General features: G+C 42.4%; 1 protein-coding gene across 1 annotated transcript in view; it reads right to left on the bottom strand.

Annotated features, from left to right (window-relative positions):
• Positions 1 to 784: 784 nt before the first annotated feature.
• Positions 785 to 23187, bottom strand: part of LOC101789335 (putative protein SSX6) — a 42138-nt gene continuing 19735 nt past the window's right edge. The window contains exons 2-8 of the mRNA XM_063246656.1: positions 9681 to 9738; positions 5070 to 5158; positions 4567 to 4681; positions 4180 to 4272; positions 3018 to 3052; positions 1794 to 1932; positions 785 to 885 (exon numbers count right to left, since the gene is read on the bottom strand). Of these exons, the coding sequence (XP_063102726.1) occupies positions 785 to 885; positions 1794 to 1932; positions 3018 to 3052; positions 4180 to 4272; positions 4567 to 4681; positions 5070 to 5158; positions 9681 to 9738 (630 nt within the window). The remainder of the gene's footprint in view (positions 886 to 1793; positions 1933 to 3017; positions 3053 to 4179; positions 4273 to 4566; positions 4682 to 5069; positions 5159 to 9680; positions 9739 to 23187) is intronic.

Raw genomic sequence — 23187 nt, 5'->3', positions numbered from 1 at the left:
ATGAGTAGGGCTGAGAAGATCATACAGTACTTGCTCTTTAAGGTAGATGCATGGAACGAGGTACACGGAAGTGTGCATGAGGTATATTAGCATGCTCAATAGCGTGCCACTCTACACAATGAATTAAAATACTAAGTCTAACAGAGTGCTTATCACAAGTAAGTGCTAAGAGAACAGTGCTAACAGAACACTTATCAAACAGCAAGAACAGTGCTAACAGAACACGTGGCACATGGTAAGACCAATGCGGAACTTGTATCTGGCATGAACTCTTCTTTTCACTTGCTGTATACCTGGTGGCCAGGAGTTTACAGCCATATCCGTGATTACTGCTTGCAAAAGGCCACCAGGTTTTCTTCTCATCACGGATATCCCTGAGCCTGAGGCAAGGAGAGAGAAGGAAAGCAGAGACAGTGAGTTCCCACCGCCCAGATGCTCAGAGCTCAGGTCCTCCTGACCTTCAGAGCCATAAGCTCCCATTCTACCTGACTCCAGAGCCTCCGCTCCTCCAGGCAAGCCCTAGGTTCGCCTGGCTGGAGTGACTCTGCTTGGCTAGAGCATTGCTAGGCTGCAGTAAGGAGCGGCTTGGGCTTGCAGAGGCCACAGCATTCGGGGCAGGGAGTAGAAAAAGAATGGGGAATCTCATTGAGCCTCCCTGTTGCACTCCATGGCACTGGGAGAAGGAAATGATTTGGAGGAAAGGGCACTGGACACGATGCCAGGAACATACCAGAGCAGCACATCTGCAGTGCTACGGAGCCATGGCAAGGACTCACTTACGGACTCAGGCTTCTTCCTCAGGGTCGCTGATCTCTTCATACACTACGCGATTCGTCCGTTCACGTAGTCGGCTGTCCCAGCTACTCACCATTCTCTGCCTGAAGCCTGAGATGGAGGATGGGGAAGGGCTGGTGAGTGAGAGTTGAGAGTGTAGGGACTCGCAGGTCCTGCTTTGTCAGAAGAGGAGATGCCTTGCCACTCCTAGAGCCTGCAGGCCTTCCGGGTGCTCTGCTTTGCACATCCTCTGGCTTCTAGAAGCTGAGATGTTAGAGGCCCAGCACACCAGTAGAGACCAAATGCCAGTTCAAGGGCAAGGCTCTGCCCCCTCCCATTGTTAGGCCTAGATTCCCAAACTCTTTTCTCACCAGAACACCCCTCGGCCCTTGTGCTGCTCAGCACAGACTTGTGAAGGGCATAGTCTGTGTCCAGTACTAAGCTGACAGAGTATGCTTCCAGGTTATCATGCAGCACCATCAGCTCAGCAAATTTCACACTGTGAAGCCTCTAGATTCAAAAGATAATGTTTCTGAATGATTTAGGAGTTTTTATTGCCATTTGATGAACTAAGAATCTGGAGCACAGAGAATTTGTTTTCTTCATGATGCTGAGCATTGAATCCAGAGCCTTTACACTGAGCTCCCACTCTGGGACTTTTAAATCTTTTTTTAAAGAACTTTGAACAGGGCCTCACAATATCACTAGGTGGCCCAGGTGGGGCTTGAGTTCACAATCCTCCCGCCTCAGCCTCCAAGAGTGCTGGGATTATGGACATTCACCATCATCATAGCCAGCTTGGAGTACAGAAAATTCAGAAGACATGCCCAAAGTTGCATGGCTTTTAGATGCATAACAGCTCAAGCTTCTGATTCTGAAAGCATTTTCTCATGTCTCAGCTGGTGCTGGCTGGGCTCCTCAACCCAGTCTGGGCCTGGGTCCATGCCACACTTCCAAATCACACCCTGACACAAAGGCAGGGAAGCCCCAAGCGCTGTTCCCCAGCTGTGGTCTCTTACCAGGTATCTCTGAATCGTTCCTCCCAGAGGTGCTTGCTTCTCCTGAGGCGCACTGCGCTCTCAAAGCCTGTTCATCCTCAGGTTCATCCTCTAGCTCTATCTTTACATCATGGCTTTTCTTTGCTGGCTTTTTGGGCATCTTAAAGTCAAGGCCACATATAAACAGTATCAATAACGTTACTCTACTACCTGAGAACTTACTGAGTGTCTTTGCATGTTTTACCTTTTTTTTGGTTTGTTTTACTTTTCGTGTTTGTTTGCTTGTTTGTGTGTGTGTTTCTTGAGGTACATCTCACTATACAGCCCAGGCCGGCCTCAAACTCACAGCAATCCTCCTGCCCCAGCCTCCCAAATGCTGGGATTACAGGCATGCCCCACCACCCCTGGATTGCATGCTTTACCTTAATTAATGCTTTTGTCACCTCTGGAAGATCATAGTATTATCAGTACCCAAATTTTGAGAAACCTGGGAGATCTGAAAACATGGGAATGGCCTAACTGCAAGGCATTTCAAGGACTAGCATCTGCTCCATGGTGCATGCAGACCGACATCACAAACAGAAAAAGTATACATGTAATTGAGAATGTGGTATCAGAAGATTTGGGAAAGAAAAGCATTCTAGGAACCCACAACCTCCATGAAAGGAAGAACTTCTATGAAGTACAGCAGATCCCTCGTAAGCTCGTGGATGGCTAGTGAGACGGTAAATGTAAACATGAAAGGGAGAGGACCCGTGGAGGAGCTCAGTGACTGAGCACACGCCTAGCATGCATGTGGTCCTCAGTTCCAACCCGGCACTGCAAACAACACATCTTCACGATTATTTAGAGGTAGTAACACAAACAGCGCCTTAGACGTTTCCTAACGATCATATAAATCCATGGGAGTTGCCTGAAATCACAGCTGGTGTTCCTATGAAAATCAGAGAAGTATTAGCAGTCAGGGCTGTCGTAGGTGTGATGAAGCTGCTGTGGCTCCATCAGGCACTGTGAAGACGCGGTGGGCGGGGCTGGGAGTGGGGCTCAGCGGGAGGCTGTGTGTTTGACACGCATCAGGCCTGGCTTCAACCCTGCCACGAAAAAGGAAGGAACGAAAGGAAAGAAAGCAAAAAGAGGAAGGAGGCAGCAAGGACTGGGACATTTTGCTACTCTCCCACTCTTAGCAATATTGACATTTAAGGAGTGCGAAGGTGCTCTGGTACATTAGGTTTGGAACACACTCACCTTCGGACGTTTCTGAGTCCTCTTAGCTGGATTATCTGAAAGAGGACAGAAGGTCAGAGCTTTTCTTCCTCGGTGCATATTCCAAATGCCAGATATCTACAGTACTAGAGGATGTTGCAGTGCAGGGTTTCAAGAGCACTCACAGGGCAGGAGTGGCTTCTCAGTTACCTTTCATAAAGGCCTCGCACTTATCTGTAACATTCAAGTTTCCTTCCGACGATTTATAAAATGTGGACTAAAAGCAGGACATGGTGGCACACACCTGTAATCTCAGCACTCTGGGAGGCTGAGGCAGGAGGACTGAAAGATCCAAACACCCCAGACAATGGAATGATTCATTGAGTCCCTGATTCAAAATAACAAATAACATGGTGCTAGGCACGTAGCTGAATGTGAAGTTCCTGGGCTCAACTCTCTGTATCAAACAAAGAAAGAAAGGGAGACCGAGAGTGAGAGTGAGAGCAAGGGAAAGAGAGAGAGAATAGACAGAGAATAGAAAAGGGCAAGGTCTGCGAGGCACCTCAGTGCTCCGGTAGGCCCTAGGCTCAATCTCCAGTATTGCAAACAACCAAACAAAAAACCAGAAACCCAAAAACCCTTTGCATTGACTAAGGCTCTGGATTTTCAGACCTCTTACTGTGAGTGTGAGAGCTTGTGGGATCTGGCTTGTTCAACAGTGCAGTCACTGATCTGCCAGAGAGTTTGGAGATTCTGACCCCGTTTCTTATAGCTACACAGTCAGCAGTGAGTGAATACCTCCTCTTGCCTTTCTGACGACTATTCATTACTTGTTACTTTGATGCACAGGGACCTCTGCTCCATCATCCATCTGCCCCTTCTCTGAGACAAGGTCTTACTGTGTAGTTCACGCTGGCCTTGAACTCACTGTGTAGCCCAGGCTGGCCCCAAACTGAATCTGATCCTCCTGTCTCAGCCTCCCAAGTGCAAGAAATACCGGTGTGCACCACCACATCTGGCCTCACTCAGGTTTTCATATATATGCCACTCTCTTATTATGCATAAAACATATATTCTTGTTTTGTGTTTTTCCATCTTCTACAAATGACCGCTGCGTTTGACTTTCTGCTCCAACTCTTTGCACAGGCCTGACCCATGTGAGGGAGAAGCCGGACAGAAAAGCAGCCTCCTCCTGTTCACTCACCCTGAGCCCCGCGGCTGGACCCTTCATGAGGATCATCAGTTGGCACATCCCTTTCATGACCACGCATGAAAGTTGGCAGAGAGACTCTCAGACCTAGAAATAAGAACAGTGTCTATTCTTGAGAGGAGGAGGGAAAGGGCAGCTGTTGGGGGGGCCGCAGGGACTGGAAAGCACAAGAGAGCCACCGCCAAGGGACAAAACTGCTCAGAACATGCATCTAAGTTCATGGCAGCTGCTCCCTGTCCTTAGTCTTGCGTGAGACGTCAAGGAACAGGACCCTCCAAAGTGAGAGGGTGCTCATTCTGGGCTAATAAGAGGCTGTAGTGTGGAAGGGGTCTGAGGGGTGCCCTGATATCCCAGGCTCCTCTGCACCCACGACCCCGTTACCTAGTCTAGTCATGGTGGTGTAGTTTCTTTTCAAATACACACAGGTGACTTTGTCAGAATAGCTCATCTTTTTCCACTGGTTCCGAGAGAAGTATTTGGAAATATCTGCAAAGGCCTAGAAAAGAAGAAGTACATTCTGGCAGTCACTCAGTGAGAAGGGGATGCCATTCGGCCCAGGTCACCTCTGCTGCTGCAGGACAAATCTGATGGATCTGGGAAGTAGAGATGACTCCCCCTGGGTGACACCGCGACTGAGACAATAGCGGGAGCAGTGACCAGCTCTCCTTGGACACCCAGTCGTTGCCTTGCTCTCTCCCCTCCCCTCTTCTCCAACACACTGGGCTCACGGCCTTGTGGTCGCTCCAGACTCTAGGGGAGCACAGAGTGAGGGTGAGAAACCTCAGACATACCGAATCGCCTGTGCCTCTGTCCTTATGTCCAGAGAAATCTAGTTACCCTGCACTGTTACCTGGCCACTTCTCTGCCCTTGCAGATCGTCTCACCCTGTATTTCTTCTGTGGTTTCACAGTATTTTCCGTGGGGCTCTTTGCAAAGGAGCTGTCTGTGTTCATGACCCTGGCAACAGTGTGACCTGGAAGAGACACAACCTGATTATCTCCAGTCACAAGATGCAAGGTCGCGTGGAGGAAGAAAGCACAGGAGGATGGCTGCACGTTGCCAGTCATCTGGAATGAAGTTCTACTTTTTTCCATCTTGGGGGCTCATATGAGCTTGAATAATTACACAAGCGGACATCAGGTGAGCACAAGCGCCTGGGGTCTTGGAGAAGTAATGGTTAGGAATGACAAGTTTTCTGTGGGGACACGCAAAAGGGCCGTTAGTCTCTTAGAGAAGGTGGCTACTATTGTTACTACCTCAGTGGAGCTTGTCTTAACCTAACAGAAAAAGCCAGATATGATAGCCCTTGTAATTCCAGACTCTGGGAGGCTGAGGCAGGAGGGTCCCAAATTCAAGTTACCAAGACCTCGTTTCACAATAAAAGAAACAAAACAAAAACCTCAACAAGATGTTGCACACCTGTAATCCGAACATTTGGGAGGCTGAGGCAGGAGGATTGTTGTGAGTTTAAGGTCAACCTGAGCTACATAATGAGTTCAAATTCAGCCTGAACTACCCAGTGAGACCCTGTCTTTAAAGAAAACTGCAGATGCATCTCAGTGGAAAGGCCATAGGTTCAGTCTCCACTTTGGAACAACAACAAAATGAAAACCCAACTAGAAAAAACTAACAAACATGAAAAAAATCTGAGTATGCTGGCCACATCTATAATCTCAGCACTCTGGAGGCTGAGACTGAAGAGCGCATATTATAGTACTATATGTGCTACACAGGGACATCCTGCCTGATAAACAAATACAGCACCCTAAACCAACCAAAAACAAAACCCCACACGTTGTGAAAGAGAAATGTAAGACACTTATCGGGTATCCCAGGCACAGAAGGACAAACATCCCCTGTCATCGCTTACCTATAAAAGGTAAAAAGTGGAGCCCAAACTGCCCAACTGAGCCACTTAGTGAGATTCTGTATGAAAACTTAACAAAAGAAAGGGGCTGGGGTTAAAGCTCAGGGCAAGTCTTTGGGTTCAATCTCCAGTTACACACGTGCCTGCACACGAACATACACAGAATAATGAAAGAAAGAAGGAAGAAAACAGAGGGAAAATGAGTTTCCTGTGAAAGCCGTGGATTCAATTTTAAGTGAAGCAAATGTACACACACACACACACACACAATCACAGAGAAAGAAATGGCTGTGGATGTTATTTCAAAGTCCTCAGTTCAATCTTCAGTATGAAAAAAGATTATAAAATGCGTGTCATGGTGCACATTTGTGATCCCAGCTCACAGGAGGTTGAGCCAGGATTGCCACATGTTCCAGGCCAGCCTGGGTAAAAAGTGAGTTAAAGGCTGGCCTGAACCATGTGGGAAAACCCTGCCTCAAAAAAGACCCAAAAAATCCATCAAAGAGTAAAACAAAAACAAAAAAGGGGTGTGAATAGGGATTTAGCTCACCGGCATAGGCGCCTGCCTTGCAAGCAGGCAGTCGCGAGTTCGATCCCTGGTACCGATAAAAAGGAAAAAGAGAACATAGTAAAGAAAAGAAAAAAAAAAAGGGCAAAAGTCATAGGTCAGTGGGAAGAACCTGGGTACGATTTGAAACGACACATATACACATGCACAAACACACATGGGCTTGAAAGAAAGAAATGGCCAGGTCTGGTAGCTCAGTGTGAAGGCCCTGGGTTTAATTTCAGTAACACGCGTGCATGCACGCACACACACTCACACTCAAACACACACATTATCACAAACAGGAGCAACAAAAAGAAAACAGGAAAAAGATATTGAGAGTGTCGAGGATTAGGCTGAGCCGCATAAGGGCCTGCCTGACAAGTGCAAGGTCATGAGTTGGATCCAGAGTAGCAACAACAACAACAACAACAAACAAAAACAAACAACAAAAAAAGAAAAAGCATCTGGGATTGTACCTCAGTGCAGAGGCTCTAAGCTCAGTCTCTAGTAAAACAAACAAAACTTCAAAAAAAGAAACGAATTAATAAAAAAGCAAAGAAAAAGGGCTGTGGCAGTAGCTCCGTGGTAAAGTCTTGGGTTCCATCTTCAGTAACATGGAAAAAATGAGAAAAAAAGAATAAATGGAACACTAAAGAAAAAAAAAAACAGGAAAAGAAAGAGTTGCAGAAGTAATTCAGTGAGACCTTTGGTGCAGCTGTAACTACCACATGCACAAAAGACAATTCCAGTACTCTGGAATCTGAGGTAGGAGGACTCCCTGGAGTTGGAGGCTAGTCTGGGCTACATAGTGAATTCAAGGCCAGCCTGGACTACACACGACAGCCTGTCTCAAAAAACAAAATAAGGAAATAATAGGAAAGAAAGAAAAACAGAAGAGAATAAAAGTCCCGGGGGAGATGTAACTCAGTGAGAAAGTCCTGGGTTCATTCTGCAGTGCAAGCAAACACACACAAGTACACGGATACATCTCACAGTGAAGTCTCCGCACAAAACATCCAGTACACCCTCAAAGAAAGACAGAAAAAAGAAAACAATGAATGAAAGAACAAGAAAGAAAATTTTTTTAAAAAAGGAAAAAGAAAAAAGGGCTGTGGAAGTGGCTCAAGGAGAAGGCCCTTGATTCAGTCTCCATCACCAGAGAGAAAGAGGGGGAGACAGACAGACAGACAGAGACAGACAGAGACAGAGACAGAGAGAGAAGAATAACCAAGAAAAAAAGACTGGGGATTTAGATCAGTGTGAAGATCTTGGTCTTAATCTACAATGCATGCGTGCGCGCGCGCACACACACAGTCACAAACACACACATAGCAAAGAAAGAAAGAAAAGAAAGAACCTGTAGATGTAGTTCAGTGAGAAGATCTTATGTCCTATAGGATATACACATGCACACAGAGAATTACAAAGAAACAAAAAAGTGGGGAAGAAGGGGCTGGGAATGCCACTCAGTGAGCGGGGCTTGGCTCCCCAGGGCTGGGGCACAACTGACTTCATCCTCTACCAGAGCACAGGAGCAGGCCCCAGGAGCTGGGAATGGGGTGGAGAGGAGAGAGAGACTGTCTGACAGATGCCAAAAACACAGAGGGGAGGGGGCTCCAGGGTCTACAGCACAGGAGGGCAGCTGGTGTTTCCAACAACCTCTTAGATATTCACGAAGAACCAAAAGACAGGAGTTTGAAGTCTACAAAGACAGGATAAATGTTTAAGTACAGGAATAATGCTAATCACTGAACTTGACCTAGTACACATTATATGCGTGCACTGGATCTTTTGTGGGGGTATCGGTGATCTCCCTCCTAACTTTGCACATGCCAGGAAGGCTCTTGTGCCACTGAGTTAAATCCTCAACCCCATACTGAGTCAGGGGTGGTGGTGCTTGCCTGTAATCTCAGCCCTCAGGAGGCTGACACAGGAGGATCACCGTGAGTTTGAGGCTCGCCTGGGCTACATAAGAGACTTCAAGGTCTCCTTGAACTACGTAGCCTGACACTGTCTCAAAAGAATAAGAATATTCACACTGTACCCCATAAAAATGTACAGTATGTCAAGAAAAATGAACAACAAGATGTCAGGATAAATTCTTACTGGAGAAGCAAGCAGTGTACAGTGTCATTTTTGAAGTTAAAGTTTATTTCTCTAAAGCTTAAAAATTTACAGCGAATTTTTACAATAAGAAAGAAAAACCTGTGCATGGTGGTACATGCCTGAAATCCTAGCACTCTATGAGGCTGAGGCAGGAGGACTGAAAATTTAAACTCGGCCTGCGCAATTTAGGGACACGCTGACGCAAACAAAAAGTTTCCATTTCGTTAGGCACGGTGGCACACACCTGCAAATCCAAGCTCCTTTCCAGGCTGTGGGAGTACTACAAGTTCATGGCCATCTTGGGCAATGTATTAAGACCTCACCTCAAAATTAAATAAAGAAGGGCTGGGGACTTAACTGGCACCGAGCCTTTCAACCACGTGAGAGGTCTGGGCTCTCGGGCACATGATGGCACTGCAACATGGCTGAAGCCATGCAGAGGCGACCCTCCCCTCCCCCACACGTGTGCACGTGCGTGTGTGCTTTTTCTCATCAACTGAAGACTGAATTGAGGGAGTGCCGACATGCACTGGTGGCCATTTTTACAGTTTCCAGTTTTCATACAGGGTTTTGCTAAGGTTTCCATGTTTCTCTGAAATTTTTGATTTTCCTGTCTCAACCGATTGACTAACGGTAATTACGGTGGTTAAGTAGTCCCGCATGCAGAGAGATTACTTGGCATGAGGAATTCTAGGAGCATCTGGCTGATTCGTGGTTTTTCAGGCTAAGAGGGGTTTTCCACCCATCAGGAATGCACTTAAGAACTCCCCGAAAATCAAATGCCGTTTTAATTCTGTCCCTGCGCCAAGTGGGTAGTCCCGAAAGGCTTTGGTTAACTGCAGGGGTAAGAATTTTCAGGACCTTGGAGGTTATGACGAAGTCAAAAGGACTTGAGTCAGCCATACAGACTTCCAGCTTTCCTACTTGTTCCCCTCTGTCCCTTGTCCCGGACATCGCTCTCATGATACCTACCTCGGACGAGGCGGCTCAACACAGCAATGGCGGCCTGGCGCTCTATTACAGGAGGAAGCTGATTTATGAAATGGCCCAATGCCAATTGACCAATCAGGGGAGTCAGTGAATTAGACCTAACCAATCAGGCATTGGAAAGTGGGTGGAGCATGGACGCAAGAAAGTGGCGCATTGGCTAGGTTGCAGGAAGGAAAAGTGTAGGCCCTATTGTTTACATTAAAAAATCAACTTCTCTTTGGCATGGGCTACTCCCGTGTCAGCTGCCTTGTAAAAATGCCGGTCCATATCTCAGATTTGCCCTTTCAAAGTTCATACTCCATCTTCCTACCATCTTTTGTTCATTTATTTATTTTAATAAGTTATAAAATGAGTGATCAAAATATAGAATGTATGCTTAAATGGTAATGAATTTATTATTACTAAATACATTGCGGCTTGTGGTGGTGCACGCTTGTAATCCCAGCCCTCAGGTCGCTAAGTCAGGAGAATCACTGTGAGTTCAAGGCCAGCCTGGGCTACAAAATGAGATCAAGGCCAGCCTGAACCATGTAGAGAAACCCTACCTCAAAAAAAGTCCACATTGCAATTAATCTGTCTCAAAATACTCTCTCAGATTTCAAACACGCGTATCTCATTGCTCTTGGTACTTTCTGAAATAGTTCTATGAGTTCTCTTTTGTGAGTGTCTTTAGAGGATGTAATGGAAAATACTGTGACTGCTGTAATGAGTGACGTTCGATAGAAAAAGAAGGCTGTAAAACATTACTGATGTGTCCTTATTTACTTTATTCACTAGACCTGATACTGCATGACTGCTGACTCTTCCCAAAGTCAAAATGACCCTGACATGTAAACATTTTGAGTCAATTCAGGACATCAAGGCAGTCACAACTGTGCAACTAAAGATACTAATGAAAGGAGACTTCAGAACTGCTTCAGAAAGTGGCAAGAATGATGGCATAATAATGTTTGCAGCAATGCAATGTATTTTGAGGGTGATTAATGGCATTGTGCCTTTCACTGTAATATTTTTTTTTTAAATTAAACATTCTCCATATTTTTAATCATACCTGTATGTATGCGGATCATTTCTAATCATTCCATCAGTCTCTAATTTTCTTAGAATATTTCCTAGGATATTCATAATAACTTAAGATATTTTTTAAAGTTTTTAAGAAAAATATCAACTTTTGTGTAATTTTTATTTTATTTTACTTTATTTTTATTTTTGGTACCAGAGATCGAACTCACAACCTTGCATTTTCCAGGCAAGCTCTTGAGCTGCTGAGCTAAATCCCCAGACAAGTAATTTTCATTTTACCTTATTTTTAAAAATTTTACTTAAAGAGAGACTAAACAAAACAGAAAATAAGTAGAAATAATACATACATTCAGAGAAAAAATAAAGAGTAAGAAATCACTATTTGATGTTTACATATTGTCATTTTACAAATGACATTTTACAAATTTTAAAGATACAAAAGTGGAACATATAAAGTTGGAATTCAAACATGAAGACTGCAAACAGTTCTGTTCAACTGTCCAACAAAAAGTTATTAACAGGGTTGTCAATCCTATACACTTAAACATACATGCAGTTATCCATATCTTCATTTATGTTTAAATTAAATAAACTAAAGCAGGTTAAAATCATTCTGAACAAAGAATAATAGTATTGCTGGATTTCACATCATGACACTCCGGGATCAGACTGGGTACTGTAGTGTCTTTTTAAAAAAATTTTATTTAAAGAGAGACTAAACAAAACAGAAAATGTGTAGAAATAATACATAATTTCAAAGAAAAAAATAAAAAGAAATCACTAACTGATGATTACAGATTGTCGTATTACAAATAGTTATTCAAGTTACTAAAGTGGAGCATATAAAGAGAGGATACAAACATTGAGATTGCAACCAGTTCTGTTCAACTATCCAACAAAAACTTAGAAATATGGTTATCAGTCCTATACACTTAAACATACATGCCATTATCCATATCTTCAATTATGTTGAGATTGAATAAACACAAGCAGGCTAAATCACTGTAAAAAGAACAATACTATTGCTGGGTGTCACATTATGACACTCCACTATCAGCACTGGGTACTTTAGTGTCTGTTTTTCCTCAAAGTATCTGTTCATTTCATCATGTGTCATAAGATCAGTTCTCACAAACTGTTTATAGATTCTACACATGCATGAGTTTTAACATGTATTTCTATCCTTTCTATATTAGAGGAAGAAATAAAACAAAGCAAGACAAAACAAAACATATTCCTATAAACATATGAAATGAAAAAACATTAAGACCATTGTACAAAGAGTTCTACCATGGTTCCTGAGTTGTCCTTTATTATCTGCAATAGAATTGGCTATATCATCAGACATAGTATAATTGAATGTATCAGTCCATAATAGTATTAATAAAAACACAACTTTGTATATAGTATAGAACTTCAAAAACCAGCAGTTATCAATCCAGAATGTGTATCATAGAGTCTTGTAATCTTCAGTGTAGTTGCCTATACGCTCAGACTTGATACTACCAATCATATCAGTTTTGAATAAAATTTGTCGATACCAAACAGCCATCAAACAAACCAGATTTAACTAAGATCAGTCATGATAAAACAGTATAAGTCATACAGGGCTCCAGATTAAGATAATAGGAAATTAAAGATAATTACTGTACTATATCCTGATGTTTTGGGGATAGCTGTCTGTGCCCTCAAATCTAATGCAAGTAGACAAACTGGAACAGAACAAAATCTATCAAAAAAAGAATAAATTCAATATAAGCAGAGTGGTGGGAGTAATGTGTGTTTTAAATCCTGATACACTATTAACAATATCGTCTTCCATCTTTTTTTTTTTAAATTTTATTTAAGGAGAAAAGAAAAAAAAAGCAGAGAAAGGGTACAAGTTATACAGATTTGCAGAAAAAAATGAACAGTAGGAAATCACTAGTTAATGGATTACATATTGTCATCTTAGAAATAATTGTTCAAGTCACAAAATTAAAGCTTGTAAAGTGGACATTCCATCAATGATACTGCAAACAGTTCTGTTCAATGATCCAATAAAACTCTGTGATATCATATTCTATCTTATACACTTAAATATACATGCAGTTATATAGTTTAGAGCACTTTCTTTTCCTCTCTTTTGTACAATGACTATTACACATTTTGGGTTTCATTGCTCTCACGGTTCTTATTACTTTTTTGGAAGAGAGTAAAACCAAATGTGACATAACAGAACAGAATCGGTCAAGGCAAAAGGGTGGACATAATAGATAATGTGAAAACATAATACAAGGTGATCAATAATGGTTACCATAATGCCTCCCGCTATCTCTAATAGAATTGCCTATACCATTAGTTTTAATACAATTGAACAAAACAGTAAAGAACAAAACCGACAAAACCAAACCATTGGAGACATTGTAGGTCTTCAAAAGTAGAGAAAAGTCAACGAGAATGGGCGTTATAATGAATCTCATTATCTTCACAGCTGATGCCTAAATTTTCGAACCTGATACTATCCAGCAAAACAGAATAGGGGAACATCAGTTAAAAACCAGATGGTGAGAGTAATACAGGGCTTTAAATCGAGGTAATGGAAAGTCAAAGTGGGTTACTATAATATATCCTGCTATTTTTTTCCTTTAATTAAAAGGATAAAAATTTTTTAAAAAGTATTAAAAAAGTAAATAATGGAGTGGAGATTGAGATAAAAGAGGGCATAACAACGAAACAGCACAGATCAAAACATAACCATTTAAGCAGAATAGTGTTTCACCATCAGATAATCCTGACCTAAAAGTAGTTACCATATTGTCTCTTTCCTTGAAATCCTTGAGTACAACTTCGTATACTGTAGCATTAAGTATATCAAAACAATGTAAAACCATTTAAGAGAATGACAGCATTACAGAGTATTTAGAATCGACTAACAGAAAATGAATAATGGTTTCTGTATAATCTCCTTGTCTTTAAAAGGTTTTTGCTTATACTATCGTACATAATAAAATGCAGTAAGATACAACCTATTTAGACCATTGGAGACAGAAGGACAAAAGCTAGATGAGACTTCAAAACAAGATGATACTAAATCAGTATTACCTATTAAGATGTCATTTTCTCCAAAATAGCTTTTCCTATCATCCAATCTTCTCTGTCTCATTTCTGTTGAGCTCTTATTCTGTCAGTTGCTGTCAGTTTGTCTTCTTCACTTTGTTCTCTGCTCCATTAGTTGTGGCCTCCACTATTTCTGGATTCTTTGTATTTTTCTTTTTTTAGAATATCCTGCAATACTCTCTGTAGAGTTGAATTGGTGGTTGCAAATTCCCCCAGTTCCTCTTTATCCTGGAAGCACCTTGTTTTTCCATCAATTTCCAGGGACAGTTGTGCAGGATATCTCAAACTTGGCTGGAGATTATTATCTTTCAAAGCTTGAATTATTTCCCCCCACGCTCTTCGTGATTTGATGGTTTGTGCAGAGAAATCTGCTGTAATTCTGATGGGTGCTCCCTTGTAAGTGGTCTGTTTCTTGTCTCTGACAGCTTTTAATATTCTGTTCTTGTATTGAATTTCTGGAATTTTTATTATTATATGCCTGGGTGTTGCTCTGTTTGGGTTGTAGGTAGCTGGGCTCCTGTATGCCTCATACATCTGAGTATCTTTACCTTTTGCTAAATTAGGAAAATTCTCCTGGATTATTTCTGTGAGTAGCTTTTGTAGTTCATTTGTTTGTGTCCCTACTTCTTCTTTTATGTTCTTAATCCTTAAGTTATGGATCCTCTTATCATCTTCTTGTCTTTGTATTATTGCTGTTTGTTTCTTTGTTATTTTTAAGAAGTTTTTCATTTCATTCTCCCATATTACAATTCTGCCCTCCAGTTCAGATAGTCTGTCCTTAGTTTCTTTCAAGCTGTTATGCCAGTCTTCGATAGACTTCTTAGTATCTTGGTAGTCCCTTTGAACCTGCTTCACGTATTCTATGCTTTCCCTGTTTTCTCCATCAAACAATTCTCCCCTCTTTTTCTGTTCTTCCATTCCACCATCTGTTTTTTCTTGGGTGGGGCTTAGCATTTCTCTAACTATTTTGCATACTTCTAGCTTCAGGTCGTTGATAACTTCATTCCTGAATTGGTCTATGAGGCTCTCTATATGGTGCTTTATGTGTATTGGTGCGGTGTCCGCTATTGCCTGTTTCTCAGAATTGGGGGCCGAGGAGCCTTTCTTGTTGCTGCCTCTTCCCATATTCTCTGTTCCTTATATATGCAAGCTTATATGAGAGGCCCAGCTTCTCTCCCTGTCAGCCACAGTCTGATCGAATTGCGCCGGTTAGGTGTTCCCACTCACCACTGCGCACCAGGCAGCCTACGCGGGGCCTGCCCCTCCCGGCCTCCGTCAGGCTCTGGGATCTGGGTTGGGCCAGCCTACGGGGTCCGCCGGCAGCGTCACGCAGGCCAGGCACTTTTCACCAATCCCGCCCGAGAGGGGAATGTGTCGCTGGAGTCACCACTGCGCCCTGCTCCCGCAGGACTGCTCGGGCCCAGAAAGTCCGCTGGAGTCAAACTGTGGTGGAGTGTCAGTTTCTCTCACTCACCTCGCCACAAGTCAGTGCACGCCTCCCTGCCTGTCCTGTTTTCGACTCCGTTCTCAGACTCCCGTTCTCAGAGTTTCCGCGTGTCTCTCTCCTTGCCGAGCCGATGTAGAGGCAGCCAGCCACCGCGCGGTGGGAAACCCAAATCGCGGCTTCCAATGGCGCAGGGTCCAGCCTCAGCAGCGAGACTTTTCTGTTCCTGTTTTAGCACCAGGACTGCATTCCAAGTTGGTTTCTCTCAGCCGAGTTCGTTCCTGAGTCAGCAGAGCATAACTCCACCTGCTTATGTCTCTTTAGTCCGCACCATACCTGGCTTCTGAGCCTAGTTTTTCAGAGAGCCTCCGGTAGTTGCTGTTATCTGTCCGCCATGTTCTCCCGGAAACGTCTTCCATCTTTTTTAAGACTCTCCCTCCCCTTTCACTTTCCCAGGGTACACTGTACATTTTGGGTCTGACCAAGACCCTGGGTTTTAAATTGGGTGGCAACCTGCTATGTACCTAAGTGTTTCTGCATCTTCTCTCTCCTGGACTTGATCTCTAATTGTATTCCTTTATCTATTAAAGCCTGTGTTTCTAACCTATTCACAAATACTGGTCTAGTTGCCCCTATTACTCTCTGGTTCTCTGTCACATAGAGCATTGTTTCCTCATATTTGATTTTCAGTCCATGTACTCTTTTTCACGTTAATTATATTTCCTATAAATAGCATCTTGGTGGACCCTGCCTCCCGATCTACTCCACATGTGGTTCTGTTTTTTAATTTAGTGTATCAAGGCCATCTATATTAGAGATTATAACCAACCTTCTCTGCCTCATTTCTGCTATGCTCTTTTTTTGCCATCAGTTGTTTGCTTATCTTCTTCATTCTGTTTTCTGCTCTATTCATTGTGGCCGCTCTGCCATTGTTCCTGAAATCCTAGTGCTTTTCTCTCTTTCTAGAATGCATTGCAGTATTCTCTACAGTGTTGGATTGGTAGTTGCAAATTCCCCAAGTTCCTCTTTGTCTTGGAAGCATCTTGTTTCTCCATTAATTTCTAGAGACAGTTTATCAGGGTATATCAATCTGGGATAGAGGTTATTTTCTTTCAGGACTTGGAATATTTTGCTCCAGGCTTTTCTTGACTTGATGGTTTGTGTCGAGAAGTCTGACATTATTCTGATGTACCTTTCTTTATAGCTTATCTGTTTCTTCTCTCTAACAGCTTTTAATATTCTGTTCTTATATTGAATTTCTGGGATCTTGATTATTATATGCTTGCATGTAGCTCTGTTTTGGTTGTAGGTGGATGGAGTTCTGTATGCCTCATCCATCAGAATATCATTTCCTTTTCCTATGTTTGGGAAGTTTTCCTTAATTATTTCTGTGAATAGCCTTTGTAGTTCCTTTGTTTGTACCCCTGCTTATCCATTCGCATTCTTTATTCTTATGTCATAGATCTTCTTGTTGTCTTATAGCCTTTGTATTGTTACTGCCTGTTTCCTTGTTATTTTTAAAAGTTTTTCCTTTCATGTTCCCACATTGCAAATCTGTCCTCCAGTTTGGATAATGTATCCTTAGTTTCTTTCCAGCTGATTTGCCATCTTTCCGTAGAGTTTTTAATTTCCTGATAATTTCTTTGAATCTGCTTCATATATTCTGTATTTTTAAAAATATTTCTCTCCTTTGTTTGAGTTCCTCCCTTCTTCCATCTGTGTCTGCTTGAGGGGTGCTTAGCATCTCTTTTATTAATCTTCTTATATCTTGCTTTACTTGGCTAAATATTTCACTTTTGAACTCCTCTATGAGGTCCCAAAAATATCTCCTTATGTCCACTGGTGTTGTGTCTGATACTGCATGTTTGCTGTTCTCATTCTCCTTTGTATTTACCTGTCCTGGGTCAATGTTCTCAGGGTTGGGACCTGGGGACTTTTTGTTGTTGCTTCCTCTTCCTATCTTTTTTGTTTCTTCCAGGAGGCCCCAGTTTCTTTCTTTGTTGGTTACAATTCTTCTGAGGTGTGCTGGCTAGATGACCCTTCCCAGTGCTGTGTGCTAGTGAGTTGCAGACCAGGACAGTGTATACTGGCCCCTCCCCTCCAGGTCAGTCAAGCTGCTGTGACCTGCACTGTATTCCTTTGTGCTGCCTCCCATCTGGGTCAGTCAAACTGCTGTGGTCTGCACTGTATTACTTTGTGCCACCTCCCCTCAGGATGAGTCAAACTTCTGAGTCTTCACTGGGTTAGTGTGGTTAGTGTGCACTACCGCTGTAGGGACTTGATTTAGGATAATGTATTGGGTCTCAGCCCGGTCATGTGACCCAGGCCTGGCTTACTCCACCAATCCCATTCAAGAAGGGAACAACAGACTGAAGTCACTGCTGCCCCTTGTACTTGCTAGTCCTGCCCAGTCCCAGAATGTTGTCGTCCAGAGCCCCTCTTGCTGAGGAATGGCTCCACTCCCATCACTCACCACAGGTCAGTGTAGGCACCCTGCCAACTCAGCTCTCCATTCAGCTCACCGACCCCTGAACTCAGCGTAACTGTGCTTCCAGTGAGTTGAAGCAGCGGGACCTCGGACGGCTCGGCAAGTCATGGCGGGACCTCAGCAATTTGCAGCAGGACCTTGGACAATCAGCAAGTCACCTGCAGCAGAAACACTGAACCTTTAGCTGTCCCAATAATAGCACTGGGAGTGTATGTTTAGTTGGTTCTTCTCACCTTAATGTCTTCTTTGGACAAGAGAATTCATCTTCCTCTGTTTGGGGCTCCCCACTGTATTATGTTGAATTCTATGTTGACTGTCTCAAGGAGCCTCTGTATCAAGTTGTTATCTGTCTACTATCTTTCCTTCTCCTCCCAGTAATTTTTATTTTAAAGACAACAAAGCCAAGCAAAATAAAGCAGAATAAAACCAATCAAACCAAAACAGCATAAGTGATACAGGACTTCAAAACAAGATACAGGACTTCAAAACAATAGGAAATCAACAGTGGCTACCATAATGCTTCCTGTTGTCTTCAATGTAGCTGCCCATAACTTCAGACATAGTAAAAATCAAATCAATTAGAACAGAATAGAACCGATAAAAAGGAAATAACTCAATACAGGCCTTTAAAACAAGATAATAGTAAATCCAAAATAGCTACAATAATATATCTTGTTATCCATGAAATTGCTTCTCATGCCATTGGACATAATAAAATCAAATGAGACACAATAGAATAAAATCCAACCCAATAAAACAATGAAAAATGATACAGGACTTCAAAACAAGATAATACGGAATTAACAATGGCTACCACCTTCAGAAAGAGATTTCCCATAGATGCTACATTGCATATTGTTATCTTCTGAATAGATGATCAGACCACCAGCTTTAGACCTGCAAAGTCAATGAAACACTAAACACTACAAGCATTAAATTGTATTTTACCTCAGTAGCTATCATTGTAGCCTGTGTTTCTCTGGATCAGCTGATCGCTTATCGCTGGATAGTCAGGGGAGGGAGTTGGCTCTTCTTGTCTCCCAGCCCATAGGCTGGAAGGGGTTGGTGTCTGGATCTCCCCCTAGAAGCCCACACATGGTGCTGACTCGCAGGGAGGGCTTACTTCTTGTTGACTTTTTGTTCTCTTCCCTTGCCAAAATTACGCAAGTTTAAAGTTTAAAAATCTATGAATGTTTTTCTTCATAACCTAACAGCAAGAAACATATTTTATTCTTTTTTTAAAAAAGAGAATAAAACCGGTCTGGGGATTTAGCTCAGCGGCATAAGCACCTGCCTTGCAAGCAGGCAGTGGTGAGTTCGATCCCTGGACCAATATAAAAGGAAAAAGACAAAAAAAAAAAAAAAAAAAAAAAAAAAAAAAAAAAAGAGAGAGAGAGAATAAAACATAACAAAATAAAACAGAATAAAGCCAATCAAATCAAAACAGTGAAAATGGTACAGAACTTCAAAGCAAGATGGTACGAAATCAACAATGGCTACCATAATAAATCTTGTCTTCAAAATAGTTGTCCATACCATCAGACATAGTAAAATCAAGTAAAACATAATAAAGCCAATCAAAACAGAACATTGAATGAAACAAAATAATAAATTGGAACAAAACAAAACAGTGAGAACCATATTGGATTTCACAAACAGTTCTCCATATTTTTATATTATATGCTGCTGTCTTCCTAATAGATGCTCAGACTACTGGTCTTCCATCTATAAAGCCAATCAAACAATACAAACATTTAGTTATTTTTGTACCTCAGTTGCTATTCTCCAAATCAGCCAGTTGCTTATGGGTGTAAGGGGGTTGTATTCTTGATTTAAAGAAAGTGCTAAAGCCCATGCACTGGTTGGCTCATGAGAAGAGCAAATTGGCTTGTCTCTCTTCCTGGGCCTCACATGCTTTGTGAAGCTCACAGGAAGAGTGAACTGGCTTCTTGTCATATTCCTCCCAGACCCAGCATGGCTTCTACATATTTTATTCTTTGATACTCATTATATTTGTAGCAATGATATTAAAAACAGTAGCCATATAATTAGGTATATTAGTCATTTTCTTATTGCTGAGACACAGTACCTAACACCCATAACTTGAAATAGGAAAGAATTTAGCTAATGGTTTGGGGGAATTCAGTCCATAGTCACCTGGCTCCAAGGCATAAACACCATGGCAAACAGGTGTGGCAAAGCAAAATTACATGGTTCATGGTGACTGGGAAGCAGAGAGAAGAAACAGTGCCAAAGAGGAAGAGGTCAGGGACAAAGAACTCAAGGCCATGCCTCCATGATACATCCAGACACACCCAGAAGTGTGCTTCACCAATCCTCAGGGAGTATTCCAAACCCAATCAAGTTGGTACTCCACAGTATCTACCACACTAAAGCTTTATTGTGTTCCTCAAGGGATTTGTAAATAATTTCCTTTGGGAAGTCTACCCCTGCCAATAGTGCCTCTAGTAGGCCCCAGTGTCCTCTGGGCTTTCCATTACAGCTCTTATCTAACTAAATTGCCCCTTAGAATAACAAAGAGCTCCATCATGACAAGGAGAGGGCAGTGAATCTTGGGCCCCAAACAAAGCTCCTTTTGTGCAACCTTTTATTTAATTTTCATTACCTTTTCTTGAGTTAAGTGCAGTTATCATTTCCCTTTGTAAAAATTTTTAGTCTGCAGCTCAGGGAATTAAGCAATCAGTTTAAGATCACACAGTCAGCTGGTGACAGAACTGTGATTCACTCCCAATTTGAATTGAGTCCAAAATGTGGTTTTAACTTTTATTCCACATTGTTTCAACTATTTGTTAGGTAGGAAAGCATGGTCTCACCTTTTTCTTTTCCTTTTGGCAGCTAGACAGTGTGTGATTTCAGGACAGCTTTCAAGCCCCTTCCCTTCCCTGTTCTCAAGGATGACCCAGGTGAAAAACTACAGCATCTTCTTGGGCTCTCTTGGTAGCCACTTGCTCTTGCAGCCCTGACAGAGGCCACGACTTGGATGACAGCTACAATTCTTCTCCCTTCTCTGGGCTGCTCAATTGCTGCTACCAATTCTCTGGGGTGTGGCCAGAGGATCATCCTCCAGAGGGCAATATCAGAGATGGACAGGGGCCCAAGGCTTTAACTCTAAATCTTTCCAAATCCCACTGAAGTAGTATAAAAGAAATAAAAATGTTAGAAACAGACATGAAATCATAACCAAAAACTGTATGTTTAACTAGGAGTGATGATGCACCCCTATAATCTCAGCACTTGAGGACTGCTGAGTTCAAGGCCAGCCTGAACTACATAGTGAGACCTTATCTCAAAACAAAAACAAAAACAAAAATATAAATAAATACACAGTACTTTTAAGAAGACTTCAACTTTCAGGACTCAGTTAAAGTTGCCTCATGTCAACATCATTTGGGTTGATTTAAAACTCTTTCCCTACCAGGTCCATCACTAAAAGGCCATAAACTGTCTCAATTAAGAAAGAGAGAGAGAAAAAAAGAGAGAAACAGCTGGGCATGGTGGTACATGCCTGTAACCCCAGTACTCAGGAGGCCGAGGCAAGAAGATTGTCATGCATTTAAGGTCTGCCTTGGCTATATAAGTGAAACCCTGTCTCAAAAAAACCAGCCTCCTAAAAACAACAACAGTGACAGGGAAAACACACTAACACTGCCAAAAAACAAAGAAAAACAAACAAAAAACCCCAAAGAAACCAAGAAAGAGGTTGACCCTAAATTAAAGGAGATGGTTGAAAGAATCTAAAGAATGTTTAAATTCCCTATCCAAAAAAGGAGGAGGGGGATGGTAAGGGGAAGGGAGAGAATGAGGAGAAAAGGAAGGAAGAAGAAAGAAGGAAGAAGGGGAAGAAGACTACCCTATGGAATATGATAGTACCTTTGTAGGGGAGTTACCTGTTCCCAGACTTCTCACCCCCTCAAATAAATAATGTTCCTAGTTTCAACCTGTAATTTGTCTCATTTCTCTGGGCACCCCAACTGTGCTCTTCAGTGCATTTTCATCTAATGAACCTTTTAGTGCCTCTGTCTGATACATCCTGAAAATTCTTTTTCTTCAATGGGAGCCAGTGAATCTACTGCATATTTCAGCTTCTGGAATCTCTCAGACCCAGATTCCTGACACTCCTGGGCCATAATCAATATCACTGCTCCTGGAAACTCATGGAAATTTGCCGCAGTTGAAACCTAAGCCTCCCTGTTTCCATGGAAGCAGCCAGTCAAGCAGCCTCTTCTGCAGTTCAGGTGATCTAGCATTGTTGAGGCAGAAGATTAGGGAATGGCAGGCTGGCTGGAAAAGGGATGTAACAAGCTGAAATGCAGGCTGAACAATAGGATATGATCTATCAATCATAGCCAGGATGTGTGGGCAGAGCAACTTTTGATGGACTGGATCTGGATATGAAAGATGGAGGCCACTGACTTCATAGCCATTGTTCTCTTGCTGGTCTGCTGGCTTCCTGTTTCTGCAGTGGCCTGACCTGCTTGTAAGATGTATCTCTTCATGCTTTTCTCTTCCTCACTCTTTCCTTTTCTTCCTTGCCTTCTTTTTTTTTACTTTAAATAAAAGTTGTGTTAAATTTTGGATAAAAGATAACAGCTCATTGACAATCCCAGATAATTCTTTGGGTGGAACAGAAAGAGCCCAGAATCACTGGAAACTGTGTTGTCTGGCAACACCATGACACCTGAGGCTCTTTTAGACACCCATGGCTACTCCCATGGGAAATATTTGCCTTTACTATAGCAGGGTTCCTATAAAGACTTATCCCAGATGATTGCTCTACATGCCACTACTTTTTAAAGAGAGGTTTTACAGTTATTAGAAGTAGAAAATGAAACAGGCTCTGCAGAGTGAGTGTGGACCAATTATAAGCAGGAGAAGAATAAGGTCTGCTGGGTTGGACTGGACCACAGTGAGAGAGAGCACAGTCCATGCTATTATTCTGAATGTCTCAAAACATGTCAGCAAAATGCACACTGCCTGTGCTACAATAAAGCTTCACAATGAAAGTCATAGCAAAGCCTCTTTTGAGCTCTACTGATCTTACTGGCTACTGGTAACTTTTATCTCTTGTAGAGTGGGCTAAGAAGGTTGCGCTAAGAGCTAGTAACACTACAGGCTATAATCCCTGAGCGTGATTAGCAGCCAGAGGAAAGCTGAAGAGATTCAGAGACCTATAATGACCCGTGGAAACATTCAGAGTCCTGCAAAAGAGCCCTGGAGAGATGTCAGGAGCTGATGAAGAGTTCCAAAATGCTCCCAAGGGGCCTATGAATTCCGGCTGCTAAGTGGGGCAGCTGAGAGACACCAGGAACTTTAATATTAACAGTTGTAGCAGTAGGAGTTAAGAGGTACTGACACTCAAGCTGGGAGCTGCTAACATCAAGGTAGCTTGTGAATTTGTGCCTTCCCTTTGAATT

The sequence above is a fragment of the Cavia porcellus genome, unplaced genomic scaffold (assembly GCF_034190915.1).
Source record: "Cavia porcellus strain 051 isolate PalLab524CR breed Dunkin Hartley unplaced genomic scaffold, mCavPor4.1 scaffold_3, whole genome shotgun sequence".
NCBI lineage: Eukaryota > Metazoa > Chordata > Mammalia > Rodentia > Caviidae > Cavia > Cavia porcellus.
This window is presented reverse-complemented; position numbering and strand designations above follow the sequence as displayed.